The sequence below is a fragment of the Nesoenas mayeri genome (genome assembly GCF_963082525.1).
Source record: "Nesoenas mayeri genome assembly, chromosome: 1".
NCBI lineage: Eukaryota > Metazoa > Chordata > Aves > Columbiformes > Columbidae > Nesoenas > Nesoenas mayeri.
Genome location: NC_137541.1, coordinates 96499251 through 96524691, shown reverse-complemented (window position 1 = coordinate 96524691; position 25441 = coordinate 96499251). Strand labels below are relative to the sequence as shown.

General features: G+C 40.6%; 1 protein-coding gene across 1 annotated transcript in view; it reads left to right on the top strand.

Annotated features, from left to right (window-relative positions):
* The window catches only part of SLC9A7 (solute carrier family 9 member A7), a gene marked incomplete at its 5' end in the record, with an annotated part of 73459 nt that overhangs the window by 46784 nt on the left and 1234 nt on the right, over positions 1-25441 (top strand). The window contains 6 exons of the mRNA XM_080363564.1: positions 275-386; positions 1537-1690; positions 8880-8939; positions 13906-13969; positions 16542-16624; positions 20141-20246. Coding sequence (XP_080219690.1) covers positions 275-386; positions 1537-1690; positions 8880-8939; positions 13906-13969; positions 16542-16624; positions 20141-20246 — 579 coding nt within the window. The remainder of the gene's footprint in view (positions 1-274; positions 387-1536; positions 1691-8879; positions 8940-13905; positions 13970-16541; positions 16625-20140; positions 20247-25441) is intronic.

The window sequence follows — 25441 nt, the reverse complement described above, 5'->3', positions numbered from 1 at the left end:
TTTGAAGTCTTTATATGTACAATGGGTAATTTTAAATACTAGTTATAATTTCACTGTGCATTAAAATTTTTTTGTTATATTAAAGATTTGTGTTCTGTGGAATGAGTTCTGTATGCACATGTTGGTGAAAGTCTGTTTTATGTAGATAGACAACGAAAACACTTGATATAATGATGTAAACCTCTCACTGAAAACAGAAGCTTCACATTAGAGCTAGGTGCTCATTAGTGCATACCTCAGAAGAGTGAAAACCTTAACCCTCAGCTGTGAACAGATTGCAATCTTTTTGGGCAGAGCTGCACATATCTACCCTCTCTCCTTCTTGTTGAATCTGGGCAGAAGGCATAAGATCAACTGGAACTTTCAGCACATGATGATGTTTTCAGGTAGAAGCAAAAATGTTTGGTGAAGCAAAGAATCTCATTTTTAACTCATAAGCGATTTACAGTACTGCCTTCTGCTTTTATAATCCACATGCATGCATCCTGAACAGAAGACTTCATGATTGTTGCAGTGTGCCATCATACATCTTTCAGCCTTTACAAAAAGCGTGTTATGTCCAACAAGAGTGACATCTTGAACCACCAGCTGCTGGCAGCAAGCAGTCATCTCATGTTGGAAATAAAGTGCATGTGAAGGGGATGGGGGAATTGGGATGTATCTCTTCCAGGAGGTTATTTCTAGCTGAGATGATGTGCATGTTGTGCAGAAACAAATACCTGCTGAGAAAATCGAGTCTTATTTATGGGTGTCCTGTCCCAGTTAGTTGGTGGAAGCAAGGTGTTTAACTTAAACTCCTTTACTATTTCTGTCACATAGATAACTGTTTAAGTTTGACATCTAAAGCAAATCGTGGAGTGTGTTTCTGTATATATAACATGTGCATCCTCAAGAAGTGCCAGGGATGACTCTTCACACATGGATGTGAAGAAGAATGAATCAGGCTTTGCTCAGTGCTGCCCAGTGGTAGGACCAGAGGCAATGGGCCCAACATGCAGCACAGGAGCTTCCCTCTGACTGTCAGGAAACACTTTTTTTTATTGTGTCTGAGCTCTGACACAGGCTGCCCAGAAAGGCTGTTCTGCCTGAATCCTTGGAGATATTAAAAAGCTGTCTGCATGTCCTGGGCAACTGACTTCAGGTGGCCCTGCTTGAGCCGAGGAGTTGGACCAGGTGACCTCCAAAGTTCCTTTCCAACCTTAACCACACTGTGATTCTGTGATTTCCCTACTAAAGAAGTCTGCAGATGGACAAATGCTATGTCTTGCTAGTAGAGTTATGTAACTGGAGGGAGGGAATGGGGGGGCGGGGGGGGGTGTATTCTGCCTGTGAGCATGTTATTAACTAGAATATTTCTCCAGCTAATAACAAGTTCATATCAAGAACTCACACTTCAGTTATGGAATCAACTGGAAAAGAACATTTTGATTTGGATTCATGGAGCTGCCTGTTTTTCATAATATATTTTACTGTTGTCCACAACTTCTTTGTTTCTGTATTTCTTCTGAAGCTCTGCCATTTCATTCTTTCACATAGGTCTCAGGGGAGCCATGGCATTTGCTCTGGCTATACGAGATACTGCTACCTACTCGCATCAAATGATGTTCTCAACAACTCTCCTCATAGTGTTTTTCACCGTGTGGATTGTTGGTGGAGGCACAACTCCCATGCTCTCATGGCTGAACATCAGGTCAGTAAGCAACTGTATGCTGGGGAAATGTCACTTTTCAAATGACAACTGTACTGATTGGGAATAGCCCTACAGAATTTACCTGATGCTTGCTAGAGGTGTTCTCGGTATTTAGAACTTGGTTTTATAGAGGAAGGTGCTAGTGGAGGCTGGTGAATAAAGTGTGTGGATGCTGCTGGGATTCAGCCTGAGCCTCTCTTGCGAGTATAATAGGTCACTAGCTCCTTGTCAGCCCAGTAGCATATGGAATAGTGTTGCCTGATACAGCAACCTCTATACTGAAAAGAAATAGTTAGCCTATCTGGACTTGTATAAACTTTTCTTCCTTTTATACTATGACATTTCTCTCATCTTGCTCTTGGTAATGGCTCTGCTCTGTTTTGCAAGTGAAATGAGAGTCTTTAGTGGGTGGTGCTAAACTGAATGTACTTCAAACATCTATCCAAACAAACCTGACTATTTAAAGAACTGGGATAAATGGGATCCTGCTAGTTTTATGGGTGTGCTTCTTCCAGTTTTGAGATGACCTATGAAAATGGGTAAGCAGCTCTTTGTTTGGAAATCTTGGCCAGTACTTGGTACTTTAGGGCTGCAAGTACATTCATATTTGAGGATACTTGACAACAGACATGCTAGAAAATAGTGAATCAATCATTGTTGAAGATCACATGTTATCATTCTGTGAAAGTGCTGGCAGTTGAGAGGGAGGAAAAGGTAAAAACAGTGGAATTAAAACAATGCACACTGTACAAACTCTTCAGTGCATTTTTCATGTTTATTATTTGTGCTCTTTGGTACTTGAAAACTTATTTTGTCTTGCTTTCTAATTGTGCTAATCATGATTTATATCCCATTGTCATGTTATAGGATAGGAAAAAATCTTAGGTAAGACCAGTTTCACTCTTTGGAAGAACTGATCATTCTTAGGGACTAGTGCTGCTTCTGGAAAACTTAAGCGAACTGCCTCTGGCAATAGGGAGTAGGTACTTTCTGGGTTGTCAAAAAAATGGATAGGCCTCCCAGAAATGTTTGTGACCCACTCTCAGTGAAGGCAGCACATTTCTAGCCAGGGACAGGCATTTCAGCAGTGATTTACAGTATCTCAGCTTTGACTAACAGCAAACATTGGGAAGTCAGTTTCCTTTTTCTGGTGCCAAATGAATCCATTTCTGCCCTTTAAAACTGTATTTAAATGCAAGTTCCAGATGTTTGGCTAGCATACCAGAAAGAAGCATCACTTCTATGTAGTCAGGCTTTCTGAAAACTGTGTCACTAACAACAGGTAATGCAACATCTAGTGTGAATTCAACAACAAAAAACAATTCAGTGTAGTTGTGTCATTAATGGTCATGAGATATCATAAAGATACTTCTAAGCCCAGCCTGGCTGGTTCCTGTTCCTATGTGAGAGTTGTACAATGCATTTAACAAGATACCTGGAATAGGTGTCATGTGCAGCTTTCCATAAGGCACCTCTGGCAATAGAAGCAGATTTCTGTCTGATGCTGGTATATAATGAACAATTTACCAATATACTTGGGTAAGCAGAGCAGGCCCAGTGTCTGCATAACCAGCAGTGTGCACAGATTGTCCCTGGCCATGAGCACCAGGGATCAGGAGACAAGTCCTGGCCAGCAGCATGCAGGTAAGAATGCTTCTTGCAGTCTGCTTGCAGTGGCTGAGCTAAGTCTGCCAAGATGTGCCTGCAGCCTCTGCGATGGCCAGCGTGAGGATACCCCTTGTCTGCCTTCCACTTGAGTAGATTCCAAAGCATCTTCTGAAGTGTGGCTGCAACCAGGTCAACAAACCCACTCTAACAGCTCTCATCGTAGGTGCTGGCGTCCTGAGCCTTCTGCCCTGTTGTCCACACTTCTTTTGTTGAGGGAGCATAGCTGGGTATATTCTTCAAACCTTGTAATCCAGCAAGGGACAGGATGCACTGCTGAAGAACTAAATGAGGAGCAATTGTATTCAGGCTGCCTGCATCAGCCAGCAGCTTCTGAGTGCAGCCAGCCATTGCCTCTGCCACAGGGCTCCTTCAGTCATCAGCTGTAGGGCAGGACTGAATTCTAGCACGTGGCCCAGCTCCTGGCCAACTGGGAATTAGTTAGTTCTGAGGTAGCAGTGTGCTTTCTGTTTTTCCCTTTCCCACTGAACTTAGGAAGCAGCTTGTGGAAGCATCCAAGCATATGCACTTATTCTTTTAGCAGGACTAATCTGATTCAGTAATCAGACTCCATGAGCCTGGCTGATGAGTTGCTCCTGAAGGAAGAAAGGGCTAATGCCATATCCATTCCAGGCTTGCCCTTTGGGTAGGCTGTACTTGCAAAAAATCATTAATGTGGCCCACGAGTCAGAACAGCTGGAAAGGCTATGATACCATTCCTAGAGAAGGAGCTGCCAAAAGGCAGTTGGCTGAACCATAGTGTTGAGTGTTTAGCTGTAGGGTTTTTGGGGAGATTTACACACTCTTGCTTTGCAAGCTGTAATTTTAACTGGCATTTGTTTGCTATAGTTGACAGAAAATAAGTGGTTAACATCCCTATTAAAGGAAAGGTATCACATAAACAGGGGAACTCTGCACAGGAGCTATTTTAGAGAACTGCGTGGATCTGTGTACAGCTGCCTCGATAGGCACAGGTCTGTTGATGATGGAGACTGCACTTTTTAAAACCACATGAAATCAGATTTGTGCCAGGAGGTGGCAGTCGTGTGCAGCCGATCGAGAATTAGAAACTCAGTGCTGGTAAAGTGCCCTCTGCGACAGAGCTTTTTCTGCTGGAAAACAAGAAGTCACGTCTGACCTGACGGATTTGAGAAAGGGACAAATTAGTTTCCAGCTGAATTTTAAATATATGCTACTTTTCTCATTTTCATTCCTTTCTACCCAGTGGAAGAGGAGGATATGAAGATGAGATGCTGTCCCAGTGCCTCGCTCAGCAGTATAATGCTTATGCAGTCCTGGGGCTGTGCAGTAGGTAACTTGTCCCTAGGGTGGCCCAGGATGCTTTCCCAGCCTTGGTGCCTGCCTGTTAGATTGGTTTGTAAGAGGCTTGGAAAAAAGTAGTGCTCCCATACATTATTATTTAAGAGAAACAGTTAAAAGATAGTTAAAAGCAGGTAAAAGGTGGTTTTCTGCCTTGATTAAGTGAAACTAGGAAACTAATGCCATCTGTCTGGACTTAAAAATCAGGATTTGTGTGGACTCCTGAAAGTCCGTCTTTGGTGTGAAGTTCACACTAGTTGTATTCCTGTTGACTTTGGCATTTGTGGAAGGAAAGATGGAAAGCCAGTCAACCATTACAAAGTCCTCATGAAGTAGCTGGCCTTGCTGCAGTGTGGAGGTGAGGAGAAAAGGGTCTGCTTCAATGAAGAGTCGACCAAACTGACTGATCCTTTAGGCTGGTTTAGCTTGCCTGAACATTGTGTGGCAGAGCTGTGTTACTGTAATCCTGTGGGTGCTGGTCTGCCCACCAGTGGGGTTGCTGGGGGCCCCCTTCAATCGTTCCCATGGGCTGAGCTTCCCTGGGAACTGCAGGCCTGTGTCTGTTGTACTGGTCAAGTCAGAGGAGCTCAGACAAATATCCACACCAAAGGGTCTTATTTAAGGTTACGCCTGGGTGATTTCAGTAGAACAGTGCCAGGGAGCTGATTCCAGCCAAGACTTTCAGCCTGTCTTGATAGCACTCATAGAATCATAGAATGTCCTGAGCTGGAAGGGACCCACAAGGATCATCAAGTCCAGCTCCTGTCCCTGCAGATGACAACCCCACAGTTCACACCATGTGTCTGAGGGCATTGTCCAGTCTCTTCTTGAACACTGTCAGGCTTGGGGCCATCACTGCCTCCCTGGGGAGCCTGTTCCAGTGCTACATTTGTGGGGTGGCAGCTGTGTGGGTACACAGGGCAATGCCAATGCGAGGATCCAGAATTGCTTTGTTGTGGCACAGGAGCACATGCCTCTGGCCACACTGTTAATTGCACAGCAATTGGGATGTGTGCTTTGGTTTTTTTTGCTTCTGGCAGTTCCTTTTCTCCCATGATGTGAAATGTACTAAAAATAGGTGAGGAATGGAGAGGCTGACATGAAAATTGTTTTGGTAAAATAAAAAGCAGTATAAGAAGGAAAACAGGAAAAAAATGTTTCCCCTTGCTCTGTTCTGAATGTCTCAAGTAATCAAAAGAGTGGATATCTTTCCAGATGGGGTATGTTACCAGTGTACCAGGCTCCACTGACCAGGATTAAATGTACAGCTAAGCAGAGAACCTATGGTTGGTAGCAGACATTTAACTTTGGTTTACTGCTTAACTGGTAGGGAAAGTGAGCTCACGACAGCAAAAATTAAAGCAAAAAACAATGGGATCTTTAGGTGCTTTTGGTTTCTGCCACTTGATGCTGAGTAAGTTAAAAATTAACACCAGAAACTGGAGTTAAATCCATGATGTAATGTGTTTGGATTTTTTGGCTATCAGTGAGATGTATCTACACATATGAGTGGTAAACAGTTATACTCTTCTAGTAAGTATTTTTTTCTTAGAAATTAAAGCATTACTTGCCTATTAAAATAGTCTCATCCTCTGAGACTAAAACAAAGAAACAATTTCCTGTCTGAAGGTTTAATGATTTAAGCAAAGTCAAGAGCCCTGTAAATCAAAACCACCAGCAAAGTTCCTCTTTCCTGAAAAAGCATCTAACTTATTTCATTTATCTGTCACAGGGGAAAAAGGGAACTTCTAGCATTTGTATTGCAAAATAATGTTTGTTCCATTTTTCATTAGGGGTTATTGACCTGTTTCTTTTCATGTTGAATAAAACAACATGTAGATGAATGCCGCCTTCTTCTTCATAATCTGTTTCAAATAAGGAAGTTCATGTTTATTTTAATGGAGTAATTTCAGTTATACTTGGCAACCTTTTTCTAAGTCTTCAAGCATTGTATCTTTCAATTTAAAATATTTCAGGTATCTTTCCACCATGAAAGTTAAAGATTGCACAGATAATGTCAACTTGGATATTTATTGCCTTATGTCTGACTTTGCAAATACAATCTTTTAAAGAGCTTTCTATTAGGTGATTTTTTTTTTCTCTTTAGGACCAAACTGAAAAATCCAGAAATAGTAACTCTCACATAGCTGCTGTGTGAACAAATTAACTATCTGGCATGGTGGTAAAACTAACAGCTTGATGTCAGTCTCAGATTATACTCCATTATCTTACCCAGGGTGGTTCAACAAAAAAATGTGCATTTCTTAAACACCATGTCTCAGTGTGTTGTGATGGCAGGAGGTGAGTGGTGATGCTGGGATGCAGCCTTGTATTATGTTCCAGACTGGAGTGGGGGAAGTCTGATAAGAGGTTACATCCTTCTGTTTTGCAGCCTGTTTGCATTATTCTTTAACTTGGATCCTTCACTTCCCTGCCTACTGGCTCTTCTCTGCTGCCCTCGAAGGGCAGATACCCAGACACAGGTGCTGCCCCTTGCCCTCTGTGGGCTTTTTGCTTTCACCATATCTTTCTCTGCACTGTTTTCTCCTCTTGTCTTTCCCTATCTAATTTCCCCTGTCTTCCTCCTCCTCCTCCTCCTTTCCTAGTCTCTAGTTTCTCGCTCTCTCAACAGAGGTGGAGTGCAGCCTAAGAACCTCCAGCCTCACCCCTCTGGGTCTTTCCCTTGGGAGCAAAGAAATTGTCTCCTCTTTTGGATGTCAGGAAGTAAACATGGGAGATGCCTCCTTATCTCTGTTCCTGTGCTCTGAAACGCAGCAATTCACACCAGAGAGAAAGAAGTGTGGGAAAGGCCTAGACCCTGTAGGAATTATATTGAGATATATCTAAAACATATGGATGATATGGGTTAAACTGCCAAGACTTAGCAAGCAGCTACAGGAGTCATTGTCTTGGTTAGGTCAAATAAAGAAATACCCAAAGACACCCTAAAACTACTTTTGATAATCATAATTCCAGGATTTTTTTAGTGATTGGGCTTAGTTTCTTTGTTTTTCTTACAAGGTGGTGGGAATTCTCTTCTTCCTCAGCCATCTTCTGAGAAACAGTTGAACTCTTCCAAAATAGCTAAAATTTTCCAAAAATGCTGCACTCATTATAGACATCTGGGAAAACTTCAATATACTAACTTGGCAAAGATACAACAATGAGAAAAAAGTCATAGAAGGGAAGTTATTGGCCAGTTATTAATTTTAGGTTTTGCTGTATGTGCAGGGCTGTCTTGTGTTGGCTTTCCAGAGCAGAGTGCTCTGACCCAGAGTGTATGTTCGTATGGGAGAAGAGCTATTGAATCAGGAATCCAAAACAATTCTATCGAAAGTTGGGTATTTGCCTCAGCCTTCAAGGATTATTAGAGTGCATGCTCCTCATAGAACAAGCTGGGGCCTTAAATATTTGGTTCATCGATATGTCAGCCCTCAATCAGGGTGTGCACTATGCTCTTTGTAAAGTGAGGCCTCTCTGGATTTTTGATCATCTAGGCTTTTCTTTCGCATGAACAACATGTAGTTCATGTAGCATGCCTTCGTGGAAAAACAGAGGGGAAAAAACCCACAAGCTGCTAAGGAAATCACATGGAAAACATTAGAAACCAAGCATGCTTTCACTTGTGTCTTTCTTTTTTTAAGTACAGTTGAAAAAGTAAAAGCAAGAAGTAAAAACATGCTGTGTTATGACTGGAGATTGATTATGTGAAAGTTTGTTAGTCAATTGTTAGTTAAACCAACTGAGTGATTTATTACGTATTACTAGTCATTTTGGACTGCTCGGAAAGCAGGCAGTACTGATGGCCTCTCTCACACATGCGTAGCTTCCTGGTGTTACTTTCTCTAATGACTTTTTCTCTTTTATACCATGTGCAGGTCTGAAGTGGTAGGAATTGTTCAAAGCCATTGAATCTCATTTTCTGGGGGATGTAGCCTGTCATGAATGCAGGTGTTTTGCCAGCCTGAATCTGAACTAATTAAGAACATTACTGGATATCTCAGTCATAAAGTGCTGCTCTTTTTACTATTTGTTATTTTTGTCACTTTGTCATTGTTCTGCCATTCTTATTCTTGTATGTTTTGCCTTTTTTTAATTGGGTAGGGGGTTTTTTGTTGGTTTGCTTTGTCTTGCTAGGAAGCTCTGTAAAGCTACCATCTCATGAGCATTTTGTTACTCACATTGCATTCTTGTACTGTACCAGAGTTGGTGACCATGTTCCATCGGTGGAAGAGATGAATGAAAGCCGCTGGCTGTATTTCAGGTGACACTGTGCTTTCCTTGATACCAAATTAACCTGGTGCTTGGCTTTCTTCATCTTTATAACACTGTGTGCTGTTTTTCTGTACTATGGCATGCTGCTGCTGCTTCTCCTATTCTGCAGAGTGCCATAGATGTTCCTCAGTTTTGAGTCAAGTCTGTTCTCTTCTGAGCTGTGGGAGAGTGTGGATAACACATCATGTCTTTATCTTAAAACAAACAAAAAAGCCCAACCAAAACACACATATAAAACCACACCATTCCATCCTTTAGTGCTGTGCATTGGTAATTAATGAAGCAAAACTAGCATCTCTGGCCTGGGAGATCTTGAAAGCTCAGAAATCATAGATATGATCCTCAGGTCCTCAATCACACAAGTGTTCTTAAGGGTTCCCTGGAGCTATTTTGTACAAATGTTTGGGTTGGAAGGGACTTCATAGATTATTTAACTCAGCCACTTTGGGGATGTATTTTAAAAAACTGAGGGTTATCACAATTGCTCTATAGAAAGATGCTAATGAAAGTGGTGATAAAACAGAATCCTAGTCTTCCCCAGTTGATGATTTCTAGAACAGATACACAGAGAGAAAAGAAAAGAAGAAACCAAATCTCTGACATCTATACAGGAATGTGTACTTGTATGTACTTGTGTCTTTGTGTATATATAAAAATATATACAGAATATTTATGTAATAAAACTCTTTGGGATGGGGCAATGGTAAGTTTTTCATTTATCCTGTCACACTTGAAGGTTCCCAGTAAACTACTAAATTTGCCAGAGATTCAGTATGTTAGCTCGTACAAAGAATCTGAGAACTATTATCTGTTACAGTCATTCTTGGCTGTTGCCACAGTAATTACATATGCTAGAATGTAATAAACCCTGGTATTTTGGTAACTTGTCATCTGTGTGTTGCCAGGCCTCTGAAAGGACTTTGCAGTATCAGAAGAAATGGTTCCACCCATTTTAAAATTACATAGTGGAGAACTTGAAGTAGTTCTGTCTGCTTTTTTTTTTTAACCATTCCTTTCCATACGTTTAGTTTCTACTTTGCATTTCACATTTTGCATGCCAACCACTTTCTACCATACTGTTTAAATTACTGAATTATACACAGGCTTAGTGTTTGAGGGCTTGAATCAGAGTAACTGCTCTCCTACATGTGATGCTGGAGTGGTAGCTGTAGAATAAGGATGAAGAAGGTCAGGAATCAGTTAGGAGTAGAAACTTCGGTATTGGCCATTAGGAGCTCAATGGTAGTCCCTTTGCTACTACAGAGCTTTTAAGGTGCAAAAAACTTTTCAGGCCTTAAAAACAAACAAAAAAAAATATTAGGGAGGAGTGAAGAAATATACTTAAATTGGATTAATTTTTACTGTAGCATGGTCTTGTCTACAGATCCCAGTGAACTTCCCAAGGCAGAAATAAATGTGGCTGAACTCTATGTACTGTCTGTACTGAAGTATTAAGGTATCTATCAAATACCAAATTGGTACTGATGGAGGAAATACATGGATTTTTCACCTGTTCGGGGATATATATGCATTGTTACAGCTGAAAGACTGCTCATATTCTTCATCAGACAGGTGCTTTTTAAGAGTTACTTATTTGAATTGCTGCTGTACACCCTCAGAGAATCCACACATAGCTGCTGCAGCTGGCTTTTGGAAAGGGTGGAGGGCAAAATGAAGATGATTGCTGGCATCTGCACTACCCTGGCCTTGGCTGTCCCACAGCCAATGTGCCCCTCAGTCCCCATCACATGGATTGTGCCTCTTCAACAAAACACTTTTCAGCCAGAGCTTCCTCACCTGCCTTTCTGCCCAACACCACAGTCATTGGCACGGTGTCCTCCCTGTGCCCCCAGTCTCTGAAAGGGGATCTGCATAAATCAATCTAGTAATAATTTTTCTGAATTTAAAAACTGGTTAAATAAGTCAGAACTGATATTGGCCTTTACAGTACATTGACGTTACAGGAATCTTTCTAAATATACTTAAGGATGTGAGGTGAGTTTTTCTTTCAACCACTAGCCAAAAATTATGTTGAAGACACATGCATCACCTTTACTTCTACTTTTAATTATGGTAGTACTTAAGTAAGGATGAAGTAATTAAATGTTTTCTGTGCATCTCTTCACTGTAAAGGAGGTCGGGAGAGACTTTTTGGTATTGTTTTGTTTCAGGTGATAAAGGTGAGACTTTCTTAGAAATCTGGGGGCAGGGCCTGCAAAATGTGATGCTTGTCATGAGACCAGAGCGGACATACCTTCAAACTTAAACAGGTAGACCTCCTAAAAAAAAATTTAAAAAAAGCTTCCTATACAATTTGCGCTAGAGTAGAGGATAAGAGACACTGTATGTTGATTGAAAGATACAAAAAGTACTGTGGGAATTTAAAATAATGTTTTTGTGTTAATCAGTGAACTGTACAACACACTTTGAAACACGAACTTTAAAAAAGTGATTTATAGAAAAGAATTAGAAGAATTCTAGAAAAGAATTAGAAATACTCAAAATATAAATTCACCTGAAGAATAACTTCGAAAAAAAATTTTGAAATGGACAAGTCTCTGTCAATGTACTATTTCAATATTGAAAGAAATGTATGTAGTAAGAATTTTTTTCTAAAAGTTGAACCATTTTAATATGGAAGAGCTCCCTTTTGCTCTTCAGCACAACAATGAACCCAAACACCTGACCTCTGATGTTCAGTGAAAACTCATAGTACAATGTGGTCATCCTGCTTTGGTCCACCACTAAGCCCCCTTTCCATGCCTCAGGACAGTTAAAATCCCCAAAACAAATGCACAGCCTTGTAAGTCAAGTAAAAGCCAAGACATTCTGAGTTGTTTAGTTTCTCTTATGTACTGTGAAGTTAATAGGTAGCCCAGTGAGTTAAAACTATTTAGGGAATGTGAGCTATGTTCGTCTTCTGGAATGAACTTCTTGAACTCACTGTTCCCATTGCCAGCTGCACAGCCAACATGAGTGTGGTCACTGTGCATTGTGTAGTGAACCTCCCCAATGTGCAGCTGGAGTTTGGAAAACCACAAATCTTTTTCTTTTGTGTTTGTGTATTTGCAAAGGAGTGTGCAATCTTACATATATTGCCATGTTGAGCGGGCTTCCTGACAGTGCTTCTCAGCTTTCTGCATGAGGCTTCGTTAGGTAACTAGTTTGTCTACAGAAAACCCTTTCTATCATGTCTTTGCTGCTCAGTGATAGCCTGAGCAGCAACATCGAAGCCCCTGTAACCTTTCAGAGCTCTTGTGTGTGATGTTTTTATTTTAGCATGTGTTACAATCCAGTACCCAAACTGCCTGTCCAGTGTTCCCTTAAACTAGTAGAGTTTTTTAGTCTTGACGCTGGTCAGTACAAAAGAATTCCCAGGACAAATGTGCCTAAGGTTTATGATGACTCTGTATGTGGAAAAAGGAAGTGATGAGGGAACAAAAGAGACTCAGGGAAAAATCCAGGCAGAGGACTGGGTGAGCACTAGCTCTGTATGAGGCTGCTGCAGCTTGTCTTAAAGTGGCCTTCTGTTTTTTTCCCTGAACAACACTAAGTCATGTGAGGCCTTGGATTAGCTGTGAGTCCACAAGGATGCCTTAAAACTTTAGTTCAATGCCTACATTTCTTCTTCTATTGCTCTGTTAGGAAGTGCTAGCCTGGAAGTTATTTGAAGGGGTTTCCCTTTAGTTTAACCCATGCCATTTTCTGTGTCTGAAGGTAAATCATGTCTGGATCACTGCCTACCTTATGCAAGCACGTGTGCCTGGGACACAGTAATGATGTGGTCTTACCAGCAAGGTTCTGTTGGCTTCTGGTGATCTTCAGGGGTGTTGCATAAACACCATGGCTAAAATAGCCGCCACAAAGTCTAGGTAACAAAGAAATTGCACTAAACCTGCTCAGTCCCTTCCAAGAGAGGGGAGATGAAAAAGTTAGCCATTTCAGACAGTGTGTTTTTGTTATTGCATGCATTTTCCTACACTTATTATGCAACATGGTAGGACAGAAACACAACATATTTGAGACTGACAATCTTGTCTAACATTTGAGGAGGTCTAGGTTCTATAAGACAGCACAGAGATTAAGGCATGCATAGGATTTAAAACTAGACAAGTCTGGTCTTAACAAATAACTTCTGCCAAAGCATACCAGAAAAACCTGAACATAATTACAAGGATTAAATACTCATCTTGGATAGAAGCACTATGTGAAAGGATGGCTCATTAGTAAAATGCTCACTAACTATGCAAAATCAAGTAGACAGTTTCTTATTAACATATTATTCTGTAATCATCCACCATTTCACTATGCAGAGCCTCCCTTGCTCAGGTGGGAGGCTGGACTAGACAGGCTTCTTGTTAACCCACTGTGGCTGTGTTCTATTAGGTGAATGAAACTTGCAGCAAATTAATGTTATCACTCTTTTTATAAAGTATTTTTGTTGCTTCACGTGGTGCATTAAGACTTGGTGTGTGTGTGTGTGTGTCTTTTTAAAATAGTATATTTGAGCCATTCTGATGCCTATCTGGCAGCTAAGCTATTTGCTGTGTCAAATATTCAGGCTGAGCTTATCCCTTAGTCTCTGGTTTCTTGCTGCTGGATGTAAGGGTTATTCTCCACTGAAGAAGATGTCACCTGCAGTTCACCTTTTAGCCAAAAATAGTATTTGCCAGTGTCCTAAAAGAACTAGCAACAAAGGTAAGCAGTTAAAGTTGATGCCAAGATGGAGTTAAAGCTGTTATCTACAAGTAGTTGCTTGAGTGAAAGAGTATCTTGTTTATAGCTGCGTAACTGCAGGGGAATAATGGACAGCTCTTCCTTAAACTGTTCTTATAATGTCTCTGAATGCAGCTTTGCTGGGTGCTTAAGGCGCTTTTAAAATACGTTCTGCCAAACTTACAGCATTTGCAGCCCTCAGTAACACAACTTGCTTTGTTTTCCTAATGTTTCTGTAGGGTTGGGGTTGACCCAGATCAGGATCCTCCACCTACTAATGACAGCTTTCAAGTCTTACAAGGAGTAAGTAATTATATAACTTCTCTGTTAGGCTGATCTTATTTTATAACTAAGACGATAAAGAACTGCAGAAGCTATGTGCATGGATAAAACCTTTCTTTCCTAGCTGTTAAGTCAGTAATGCGTTTTACTTTATAATATTCAAGTAATGCCCACTGAAAAATGTTCTGTGGTGTTGGGTGTAATGCTGCAGCATTTAAATTTTTGCATATATGTGTATATATAAGGCATAAAACAACCTTCCCAAATCTATTAATACACTCTGTTTAACAACATGTTTTTCTCTTCCCCTACCCCCCAACATGCTTGCTTTTTAACATGCTATGGCACAAACAGTTCTTCCCAAGACTGACCCAGAGATAATCCTCTAGGAATCTGTTCAGTAATTGATACCAGAATCAAAGATTAAGTTCTCTAATCTGATCTCAGCTCCTGTATACTGTCTCATAAGCCAGGTGGGTCTTGCCTGTGCTACCTACCACCTGTATAAGGCAAAAGGAGTGCTGGAAAAATGTCATTTACTTTCAGTAAACTGTTGCTGTGAATCTTTGGTGCAGCTTTCTATGCATCAGTAACAACCCAAGAGTTGACTTTTTTTCCCCTGCAATTTGCTATTGTTAAACAAGACTATTGAAAGAATGTTGTTCATAGCAGAAATATCAGTTTTCCTCATCTATAAACTAAAAGAATTCACAGGAGAAGTGAAAGGTCTGGCGGAGGAGGGCACGGAATAAAGACATTTTAAAAAGCAACATTTCCGGAGACTTAACTTGAGAGCTTCCTCTGTCCAGACCTTAGTTTACACTCTCCCAGAGTACTGCTTGACACTAATTGTTCGGTAGCACAACCAGTTGCTTATGTAGGAACCTGCTAGAGGAAGCTGAGTGACGTGAAAGACAGATGACTTTGGACCCAGAGGATGCTTATGGTGCAAGTATATGAACTCTGCTTTGTAAACCTCAGGTTGTATGATGCTGGTCATATATACACGCATAACATACTTACTGTATTTGGGATCAGCTTCCTTATTAGTGGTTTTTCCTGCCTTGCTTTTTTTTTTTCTTCTTTGTCACAGATTGTAGAGAGAAGATTTACATGCTCAGGAGGCATCTCTTTCATTGCAGAAACTGCATTAGGCATCTCTCTGTTCTTTGTAGAAATGTGTGTCCAGCATACAAAATAGATTCTGAAATGGTGGGTTTGGATACCAAAAAGTGTGAACTTTGTTTTTGTAGCTGTCTGGAAGCAATTGGAAGGCCAGAGCCTCAAAACACATTTTACAATGAAGGCCACAGTTGTTGCATAGAACCAAGTTAGGAAGTGGAATCACGGTACAATGGCTTTGGCCAGTTCAGACTCAGCTTGTCACTATTTGAGGAATTGCTTTAACAGGAAACAGAGCATGGGGATTCTGTTCTCATTTGGTGTCTGGGTGGAAATATCTTGGGTTTTGTGTTGTTTTTTTCCCATGTAAACATAAAGCACTTACCCATTTGTTTCCCCGTTTAGCTGTGCATTGCGTTCCTAATGGAGGCCATTAGTCAGTTCCCTTTGGATTCCTTTCTCTCATCAAGCCAAGATTAGCAGTATGTCACAGTTAAACAAAATATATCATTTGGGTTGGAGAGGAAATGAAAATGTACTAAATTTTAACTCTTGGTGGTTCATGGATTTATTTTTTTTTTTTACATATCAGAAGCACACAGGGCAATCCTGTCTTGTTCGTTGCCAGTAGTTTGGAAAATTATTCATACAAGGCATTCTCACTTCATCTGTTTTCCTGTGTTTAACTTTGGCCTCTGGCCAAAAGCAAAAACAAAAACAAACCCGAAGCAATAACACGACTAAAAACAACTGCAGCTGCAGACCAGCTGGTGCAGTGGCTTGCAGCACAGCTAGTAAAGCGATTATATTGAAGGGTGTTAGCACTTCTGAGGTTGATGTAGGACTTATGAAATTTGCATTACCTTCTTCAGTCGTGATTTTATATGGATTCCCTCCCTGTTAAGCATATGTCTTTTAGGTGTGATATATTTTATTGGGTTCATGAGCATTTATCAGGTATAGTAAATCCCCTTGTTCTTTTAAGGTGGCCATAGGCTAAAAGAAAGAACATCAAATAGACCCGGAGTTAAGGAAGCCAACCAAGCAATGAATAGGGATCAGTCTGGATTATTCCAGTTAATTTGTCTGGGGAGGGGGCATGAAGATGAGACCTCATTGAGTCTTATGTGTGAGATTTGGACTTATTTCTATGTCCATTACTGCATTAACTGTGCAATAAGCTTTTAGACTCAAGGGAACTTGGTGGTAAGGGGCTCAGTAAGGCAACTTGAGGGTGATGAAGAGGACCTACTTCTCTGGAGAATTTCTGGTCTTTCTAGGGAGAGTAACCTTCTCTGTATAAGCGTGTCTCTAAATAGCTTTCTTCTACAGTCCAAGTACGGTATTGAAGTAATTTGACTTTTTTGGACAGGGCATTTTAACATGAATGATTGGAATGCATGATTTGTTGTTTTTTTGTTTGTTTGTTTTCTGTCTCAAATAATTTAATATGTTTTTATCTTATTTTCAGGATGGCCCAGATTCTGAAAGTAGGAACAGGACAAAGCAGGAAAGTGCTTGGCTCTTCAGGCTGTGGTATAGCTTTGACCATAAGTATCCTTTTTGAAAACACAGCTTAGCTTCAAGACATGAAATGTTCACGTTATTTCCTTTCCATGCACCCATATGTAGCCTGAAGCACTTGAGAGAGTCAAACAGGAGAAATATCAAGTATTTGACAGGTTCAAGGCATAGAACTGAAGCTTGACCTTGCTGTAGCAGAAGATGAATCTTTCTTTTCTCTAATGCATGGTATGTCACACTTGCTGGAGGACAGAAACCAGTCAGTTCTAGGAGCTGAAGTTCCTTCCTAAACAATAAGACAATCAATTACCTATTTCAGATCCTCTGCATTGTTCCATTAATCTGTTCTGTATCATCACTGATTCTCATAGTACAAACCGGTTTTCCAGTTCATTGTACATGTCTAAGCCCCAAGTCATTGCTCTGAAGAGCTATCTGCTTTTATGATGAAGTCCTGTTTGGAGACCCATTGCTAATATGGGAAGTTTTGGAACTAAAAATCTACATGTGATCCAGCTTATTCCCTTCAATATATCCAGAACCTCCTATAGGTGTTAAAGCTGATGAGCAATTTTTGTGTAGCTGTCTTGTCTTTTGTGCTTGAGTTTTTTTAAATCTACTTAGCATATTCTTAATCAGTGAACCATACAAGTGCCCCTCCTTAACAGCGTACGCTTACTTAGTGGAAAATAGCAAACATAATCTTGTGTCTGTGGCAAGTCACTTTTACCCAGAAATTCAAAGAAGTTTCAGTTCTTGATTCCTAGTAATTTCTGAGTCAGTTAAATATATGTAAATATCTGTGACAGGGTATTAATCTTGTTGCAGCTTGCAGATGAGAAGTGAGTCTTTTCACTGGGGTCTTGCCCATTGGTTGACGAGAGATTGCTGGCCTGGTTGGAGCACAGTAGTTTCCTTCTGTGCCTTATACATCAAGACTTTCTACCCGGGGAAACCCAGGTGTAGTGTTGAAAGGATTCAGATCCTAATCATAGAATCATAGAATAGTTTGGGTTGGCAGGGACCTTCAAAGGCCATCTAGTCCAACCCCCTGCAATGAGCATCTTCAACTAGATCAGGTTGCTCAGAGCCCCGTCCAGCCTGGACTGGAATGTCTCCAGGGATGGGGCATCTACCACCTCTCTGGGCAACCTGGGACAGTGTTGTACCACCCTCAGTGTAAACAATTTCTTCCTCATGTCCAGACTGAATCTCCCCTCCTTTAGTTGAAATAGCACTTGCCTTTTCAAGATAAAAGTCTGCTTGTGACTGATGCAGTAGTATTGGGCCAAAGCCAAGAAGTAGAGTGTATATGCTAGTTTAAATATTCATAAATGTTAGTAATTTCAAGTTAACAATTTGAGCTATACTGGGGGGTGCCAATGTGTATTGAGGTCAATTTTTGGTTTTTAGAAAAAAAAAATTAAAAACCCAAAGACCTCTGTGGCAAGAGCACAGAAGGATCTGCCTGTGGCTGACTGCTTCTTTTTTGTCCTTTTAAGAAGGAAGAGGAGCTCTGTCCTCTTCCCCTGCCTTACAAAAGGGATGTGCCTGATGAAAAAAGGAGGAGTTGGCAATGCTGACTTCCCTTGGCTGCCTCTGGCACAAGTGCCATCCCGAGCAGCTGCAGCACAGGCCGGGGGAGTGCTAGGTGAAAATTGCAGCTTAATTAGCCATTTCACAGAAACTTGAAGGATGCTGATAGTGCATTTGCTTTTTCAGCTGTGACTAGCAATCTTTAGGGAAGATTTCTGTGAAGTTTGTGCCAAGGAAACTCATCCAGAGGCAGATCTGTCTTAGTGTATCTTGGAGGTAAAATTCTGTTCCTGCTGTTGCACAGAGACGTTCAGATAAACATCAGCTGGGTGGACTTAAATTGCGTGGAAGGGAATACTTTGGAATTGCCAACTCTGTACTCATGGCTAAATGTCAAAATATTTTTTGCTGATGTATTCACTTGGTTTGTAGGTAGAAAGGCACGTTGTCTCAAAATTCATGCTTTGCAAGGGAGCTTAGCTTGAAAAAGATGTAAGATGTGCTTGGCCATGTGCTGCAGTGCTGGCCATTGCGTGCAGAGCTCTGTGTGGATGGATAACTGGGAACTTCACTCCTGCGGAACGCAGAGTTCACTTAATGTCATGGGCTGTTCCCTGGGTTCACCCACATTTGTTAAACACAGAGTAAACTGCAGCTTTAATGAAGTACCAGATGTCTTTTACTGGGTTTGTTTTATTATGACAGAGTCACTGTGTGCCTGTCTGCTGCAAGGCAACGTAGAAGCTGGTAGGTTGGTGTGAGGGAAAGAGTTTTTTTTCCCAGGGCTGGGTGTAGCCACACTATTACTGGGGGAGAGAAGGAGAAAATGCAACCCTGCAGTGGCATAATCACATCATTATGTGCTCAAATGTGCTATGCTAGGCTCTGCTAGAGGAGAGGGATGCAACGGCTAAAACAGCCCCTTTTTTAGCACCCTTATTTCCCCCAAGCACCTGATCTGCTGAGCGCATCAGGGAAACTGAATTATATTTCACAACTGGACTTGATTTTCTCTGTGCTTAAAGGCCTAAGAAAGTAACTAAGCTATCTGCAATATATTATTTACATTTAAAATAATCAAACTGACTTAAAAAAAAAAATCTTCAAAGTCTTAGCATTTACGTACTGAGCTCTGTTCTTGAGCCAGTCAAGATCAGCAAGCTGCTCCATAGTACAACACCTTTTTTGACTCCTGAGCATTTGCTCAGGTATATCATCAGTCTGGACCACTAGTGTGAACAAATATGGGTTTACCTGGGGGCAGACCTCTGAGGAGAGGTGTTGAAGACACTTTCGTACTCCCATACCCCCTCAATGAGGTCTAGGTGGCATTGCCTGGGCAGATGCTTTCCTTCCATGCCGTGTTATGCGGTTCTTGCCATATAGTTTTCCCCTTCCCTTTCTGAGGCTCTGTGAGGTGTATGTGCACTGCAGGGATGTCTTTGAGTCTACCAGAGTAAAGATCTCTGGTTGCATCTCTGTGGCTCAGTGACCAGCCAGCAGCAGACCAGTTCAGGTGGCTGCATTGCTTGAAGGACACTGGATGGACAATATTCCTTTATTTCTCTGTGTTGAGCCACACAGGTGTGTCACCATGTTACCTCTGGCTTGCCATCTCAACACTGTGCCCCCATCTGCAGAGCAGAAAGATGCTTGGACCTATTAACGTTGAAGCACTTGTACCTCTGCTTGATCCTTTTGGCTCCAGTGAGCCCAAAAGCTGGAAATATTGTAAGTGCTTGAAGCTTTAAGAAGAGGTAGCTAGTTCCCCTTGCAGTAAATGTGTAGGTGAAGAAACTGCCCTTAAAAAAAAAAAAAAAATCAAAGGAACAATGTTGGGGGGAGGTGTTTTTCATTAATTTGTTTACAAATGCAGATTTTTTTCAATGAATGTTTTATATACAATCATTGAGCAGCACGTAGATCAAAGGCAGAGCCACATTTATGTACAATTGTCTTTATTTTAATAGAGGTTTCTGAGCACTGATGTGTTTTCCTTAACTACTGAAGTTATTTGAAGCCAATTCTCACTCACAGTGGCCCTCCGTTAACCACAACTCTACCCAGCTGGTGTGGCCTGATAGCCCGCTGCCTGACAAGTCCTCAGGTTTATGATGTAAGTAGAACATCTCAATGCTTCTGTGGTTTGGTTTTTATTTATTTAACTTCAGCAAAGCAGGTTTTTTTTTTTTTTCTTTTTAGGCAAAAGGTTGGTATGACATATATATATAATGCAAAAATGTGCTGGTTTGTCCTAGGAAAAAAGGTTTAAAATACTCTCCCCTGAGGCAGCAGCTTCTGTTAGTAGAAATCGGAGGTTAACTTATTGTTCAAATACTACATTAAAAAAATAACACTTAAGGATATCAGAAAATTGCAGGCCTAGTCAACAAACCACTTCAGTGAATCACTTCAAAATATTCAGTCCTTTCTCAACACATTTGAACAAGATTATTTTCCTGTTACTGCTAAGGTTGTGTTGAGATCTCATTTACAGCAGACGCTGACACGTTTATCCATGCCGGAAAGAAATCTCGTAGAGCTTCCCTTCATTGTTTCCACTGTGAAATGTGAGATAACATTTCAGAAACTGTTAATCAGTTACTTATCTAAGTCTAGCAGGTCACTATTCTGTCTTTACAGCCATGTCTTGCAATAATTAATGCTTCATTCTCCTATTACTGTTGCAGGATCCTGATAAATGTCATTCCTATCTTTACAGTGCTTCTGAAATCTACAACTTTTTATGAACCACTTGTAAATAAAACCATAGTACTATGTGGGATCACTCAAATTTGCATGTTCTCTGAAATGGTAACATCTCTATGTTCAAGCAGTCTTGGATGAGATTTCTATTAATCTTTTCCTAGATAGTTATGAATTCCACTTGCAACTTTGAAATACTTCTCTGCATTTCCTTCTGGTATCATTAGCATCTTACTTTTACCTGATAGTAACATTTCAAAGAAATTTGAAATGTCTGCCTGTTTGGAGCTATTACTAATGCAAGAAATTGGCCTTGTTCCCATCTTAGCAACGCCACTGGAGATCTCAAAACAGATCTAGGCTGGAAGGCATCCATTGGACCAATTACCCTACTTGTGTGTTGCCCATGTGTCTATCTACATATGATCTTATAAGATTAGTTATCCAATAACCATGGATCTAACCAGAATGAACACGGAAACTTTGGTTTTCATTTTCTCTAGGAATTGGCTCTTTTTTCTCTTTACTCCTCATTCTTAGCTACTACTGCATGTGGAAACTCATTCTTTAATTGTATTGGTTCTGTCACACGCACACACTTGGGATGTTAACTTCATTAAAAACACCTGTAAGGCTGCGTACTTTGTTAAGGTGTATAATGTGGAACTTTGACATTGTATGTGCTCCCCTGGCTCCTATTTTGGTACATTGCTGCATTAGTCTTAGGAAATTATATAATTTTGAGATTTTTTTTTTTCTAATGTATTTGCAAGATTTCTGAAGTCTCGAGTTACTTTATTGCTTTTTGTTTCTTTGCATGGCTGGCTTTGCTACAGCATTTGACTATACCATTTTATTACTGGCTAAAAAGGTGTGGAATCCTCTTACCTTCCTATTAGTGCAGGTAAAGCAACTGAGAGAGCCTTGTCTTTGGGAAACAGAAACTGCTTGGAATAGTTCTGCTTTTCTGAGGTATTTGCAGAAAAGTTGGATGGTACGTCTGAGAGAATGAAAGACTGAAGACTTTGAATTAAACAAACTTAAAATACTCACCAGAATGTAACAGAGCTGGAAAACGTCTTTCAAAAAGTAGTAGTAAATCCTAGATCTCATTCAGGTGCACGTCTGAGCAGTTACGACATCTGCATAGAGAAGAAAGCATAAAAGCACGTGGCTGTACTGACTGTGTATTTATGCATTGTTCTCAGCTTTGTTGTTGTTTGTTTGTTTTAGGTTTTGTGTGGTCCTCCTCCTCTGGTCCTCCTCTTCCTCCTGCTTTATTACAGCCTTATTTAGAATTAATTTTCATTTCCATGAGTGGGACTACATCTTTTTAATTAGATGCCAAAGAGGGGTTTTCAAGTCTGAAAGCCAAATAACCTTATTACCTAGTCCACCTGCAACCTATTCCTAAGTAACATCGTGTCGAAGCTTGAATTTGCATGGTGTACGTGTAGGGTTCTGAGCCAGAATGCAGGGGTGACATACAGTGGATTTTTTCCAGAGCTCTCATTACTGCTCCTTGCTGATGTTCTCCCACCGCTTTAAGACTGTGCCACTGAGCTCACCGTTAAGTGCTTCCCACCCAAACAGAATCCAAGTTGGTACTTAAAAGCATGAAAGAGATTGCTGTAGTTAGTGTTTAAAATTATCATTTTCAAAAACTTCTAGTTTTCTCTCCTAGTGTTATCTTCAGTGCATGACTGTTTGGCAGGGCTTTCCAATTTATCCCAAACTAATGTAGGTCAATTTTTTTCTTCCTTTTGACATGTCCTTTGAAACTTTTAGCATAATAATTCTGTTTCTTCAACTATTTATCTCATTTAGGAGAAACATCTGTGTTATCATCTCCTCTTCCTGATGAAGGGCTACTGGGGTTTTGTTTGTTTGTCTTGTCTTGATTGTTCAAGGGTATGTTTTCCATCCATCCTACGCACACTCCCACCCTTTTTTTTTTTTTAAAAAAAAAAGTTTAGTTCTTGCACCATACAGTGTGACAACTTGGTATGAAAGCAGAAGTAATTGAATTTTTCTAAATATGCCAACCCAGTAAAGCAGCTTAATTTGCAGTCTGTAAGGGGGTAACTCTCAGAATTTGTAAGAAAACTTTTCCCCCTCCCTCCCCTTTCTTGGCGCTACAAGCTTCATAGCAAAAGTTGTTTAGTTTCTTTGAATTTCAACTCAGTTGAGAAATAGAGAAACCCTAAGCAGAGCATCAGATTTAGGTTGTAACCAATTTTCCATGTATGCTACTTGTTGCTTTTGTTTTGGAGCCACAAGACAAGGAACTTCTGGTGCAAGTTTTGTCATCTGTGATGGCTGCGTTGTGTTCAGCAGCGTATGTGGTGACCACCAGCACTTTTATGTGTGGCTTACTTTGCATGTGCTGCCTTTTGCACTGCCTTAGGAGGAAATACAGACTGGCTTTGTAAGCAGGAACCCTAAATAAGCGTTAGCCCTTTTAATGTCTCCAGTGAGTGCTCTTAGGAGCATGAGCTGATTTTGCCACAAATGGGACGGAATGCTGTGAGGCCCCCGCAGGGTTATGGTCAGCACATCAAAGCAAAACCCAGGCATTTGTAGGGTTTTGGATTTAGGTAATTAACCACTCTAGTTTGTCCGTTTAAGTAGTGAAGTTTAAACCTATGTTTTTGGAGTGAATTGAAGCTATTCCTACAGAACTGCGGGGGATTGCAGAGGCCAGTCTAGGGTTATTCTTGGAAGAATTTCAAGTCTCTAGGGATCTACTTGGATACATTTCCTGTCTTTCTTGAAAGAATTGTTCATGCTACATGAGGCACAGTAAGTTTATTCATGCATCATCTTTGCTTGCAAACAGCAAATCCATATACTACATGGGGTTGTTCATGGATGTTCTCTGGGAAAACAGGTGAAATAAATTGCCTGCTGCTTGCAGTGCTATTCAGAACTGAAATAAATAAGAGGAGCTTGGCTCGTACAAGGCAATGTTTGTTCACTGTAGTGAGAGAAATTTCAGTGTTTTATCTGGAACCGATCATGTTTATGTACATGTACATATAGCCTGGGACAAACCAGGAAAGACTGAGTTAGGACTTGCCATGTAGATAAAGCCTGTGGCTGTCTCCTCAGTATCATGCTTCCAAGAGCTCTTCAGCCTTTTGGGAAGCTCAAGCATAGTGTGTGTTCTTACTATAGGTCCTTGCAGCAAGGACCTGCTGTGAAATGGCATCATGGAGCCAGGAGAAGCTCCTGGAGCTTATTGCAGTCACTCCACATGTGGTTCTGGTCTTGTGGTCCCTCCTGGTGTGCTGTCAGCCCTGCCTTCCCCTCCTTGGGGCTTCTCAAAGGCCAGCACCCTAATAGGCAACTTGATAGAGCTTCTCAGCTTCTTCAACGTCTCAAAACACAAGCAGTCTACAGTCACAAACCGCCAGCTGCTGACTCATGCCTGTTTTTCTGCCTTTCATCTTTATTTGAATTTATCTTCTTCAAAAATACGATATTTAGGAATATCAGTTTTTCTTAAACAGACTATAATTTCATGTACTTTTTAAAAATCATCTTGGTCTTATCCCTCTGAATTTTACTACTTTGCAATGGAAAGCTTGTAAAGGCTGTTTCTGCCAGCTATAGCTGAACCCTTTAATTTCTGCCTTTTTTCTTTTTGAGATAGTGACAGTAGTTCAGTGTTTTCTTTGCAATCAGAGAAAACAAGCAAGCATCCTAAACTGTATTTGCTCTTTGAGAACAGTGCTCTCTATCACAGTAACCCTGTCTCTAATAAGCAATGATAAATTTGGGTGCCACAAAGGTTCTGAGAAATTAGTATTCATTCTAAGTAGGGCTTGTCTTGCACCCAGCACTGAGCTGTACCATTTCTTTTATTGGTTTTGGTAAACTCCTGACACTTCTTCTGGTCCTCTTTAGTTAAATATTCTGCATCATCTAGATGCTTTTGTTGCTTTATTTTGGCTGATTATCATTCTGAAATAATGACAGGATGCTTTCCCAGGAAGTTTTATTTAGCTGGGCATTGTGTTTTTCATCGTGGACAGGTTCATCAGCGTTTTCAGCCTGAGCTGTTCTGCAATACAGGTAGGGCTTTCTGGTCAGGCTGATCACAGGCATCCTATCTCATGTAGCCTGTGCTCTTCTTCCTTTGCTGAAGTGGAAGAAAATTATGTATTTTGAGAATGTAGGTTGATTGGTGTCCAGCCTACCAAGGAGATCAGCAATACACACACTTAGATTTCAGCTCTTGCTAAGTGTTATGGAGCTATTCACATGGGGAAATTCTTACTTTCAGTTGCAAGAAAGGAATCTTAGAGTACCGAGAGAATTTTCTTCATATATGAGAAACCCCCATTTTCTGAACAATTCATCTGTTTTGCCATTTACCAAGACCACATTAACCAGGAGTGAAACATGGTGAAAATTGCTTGCCCTTGTATTATGCTGTGTAGAAAAATTAAGTGCACTTCCACAATTTCTAGTCTCTGACCATATATTTCATCCCATCTCCGCCAAAATAAATTCACAGGCTTTTGTGAGCCACTTTCTTTTTTTTTTTTTTTTTTTTTTAAAGAAAATATATGAGAACTCGTTACAAAACTTGGAAGCAAG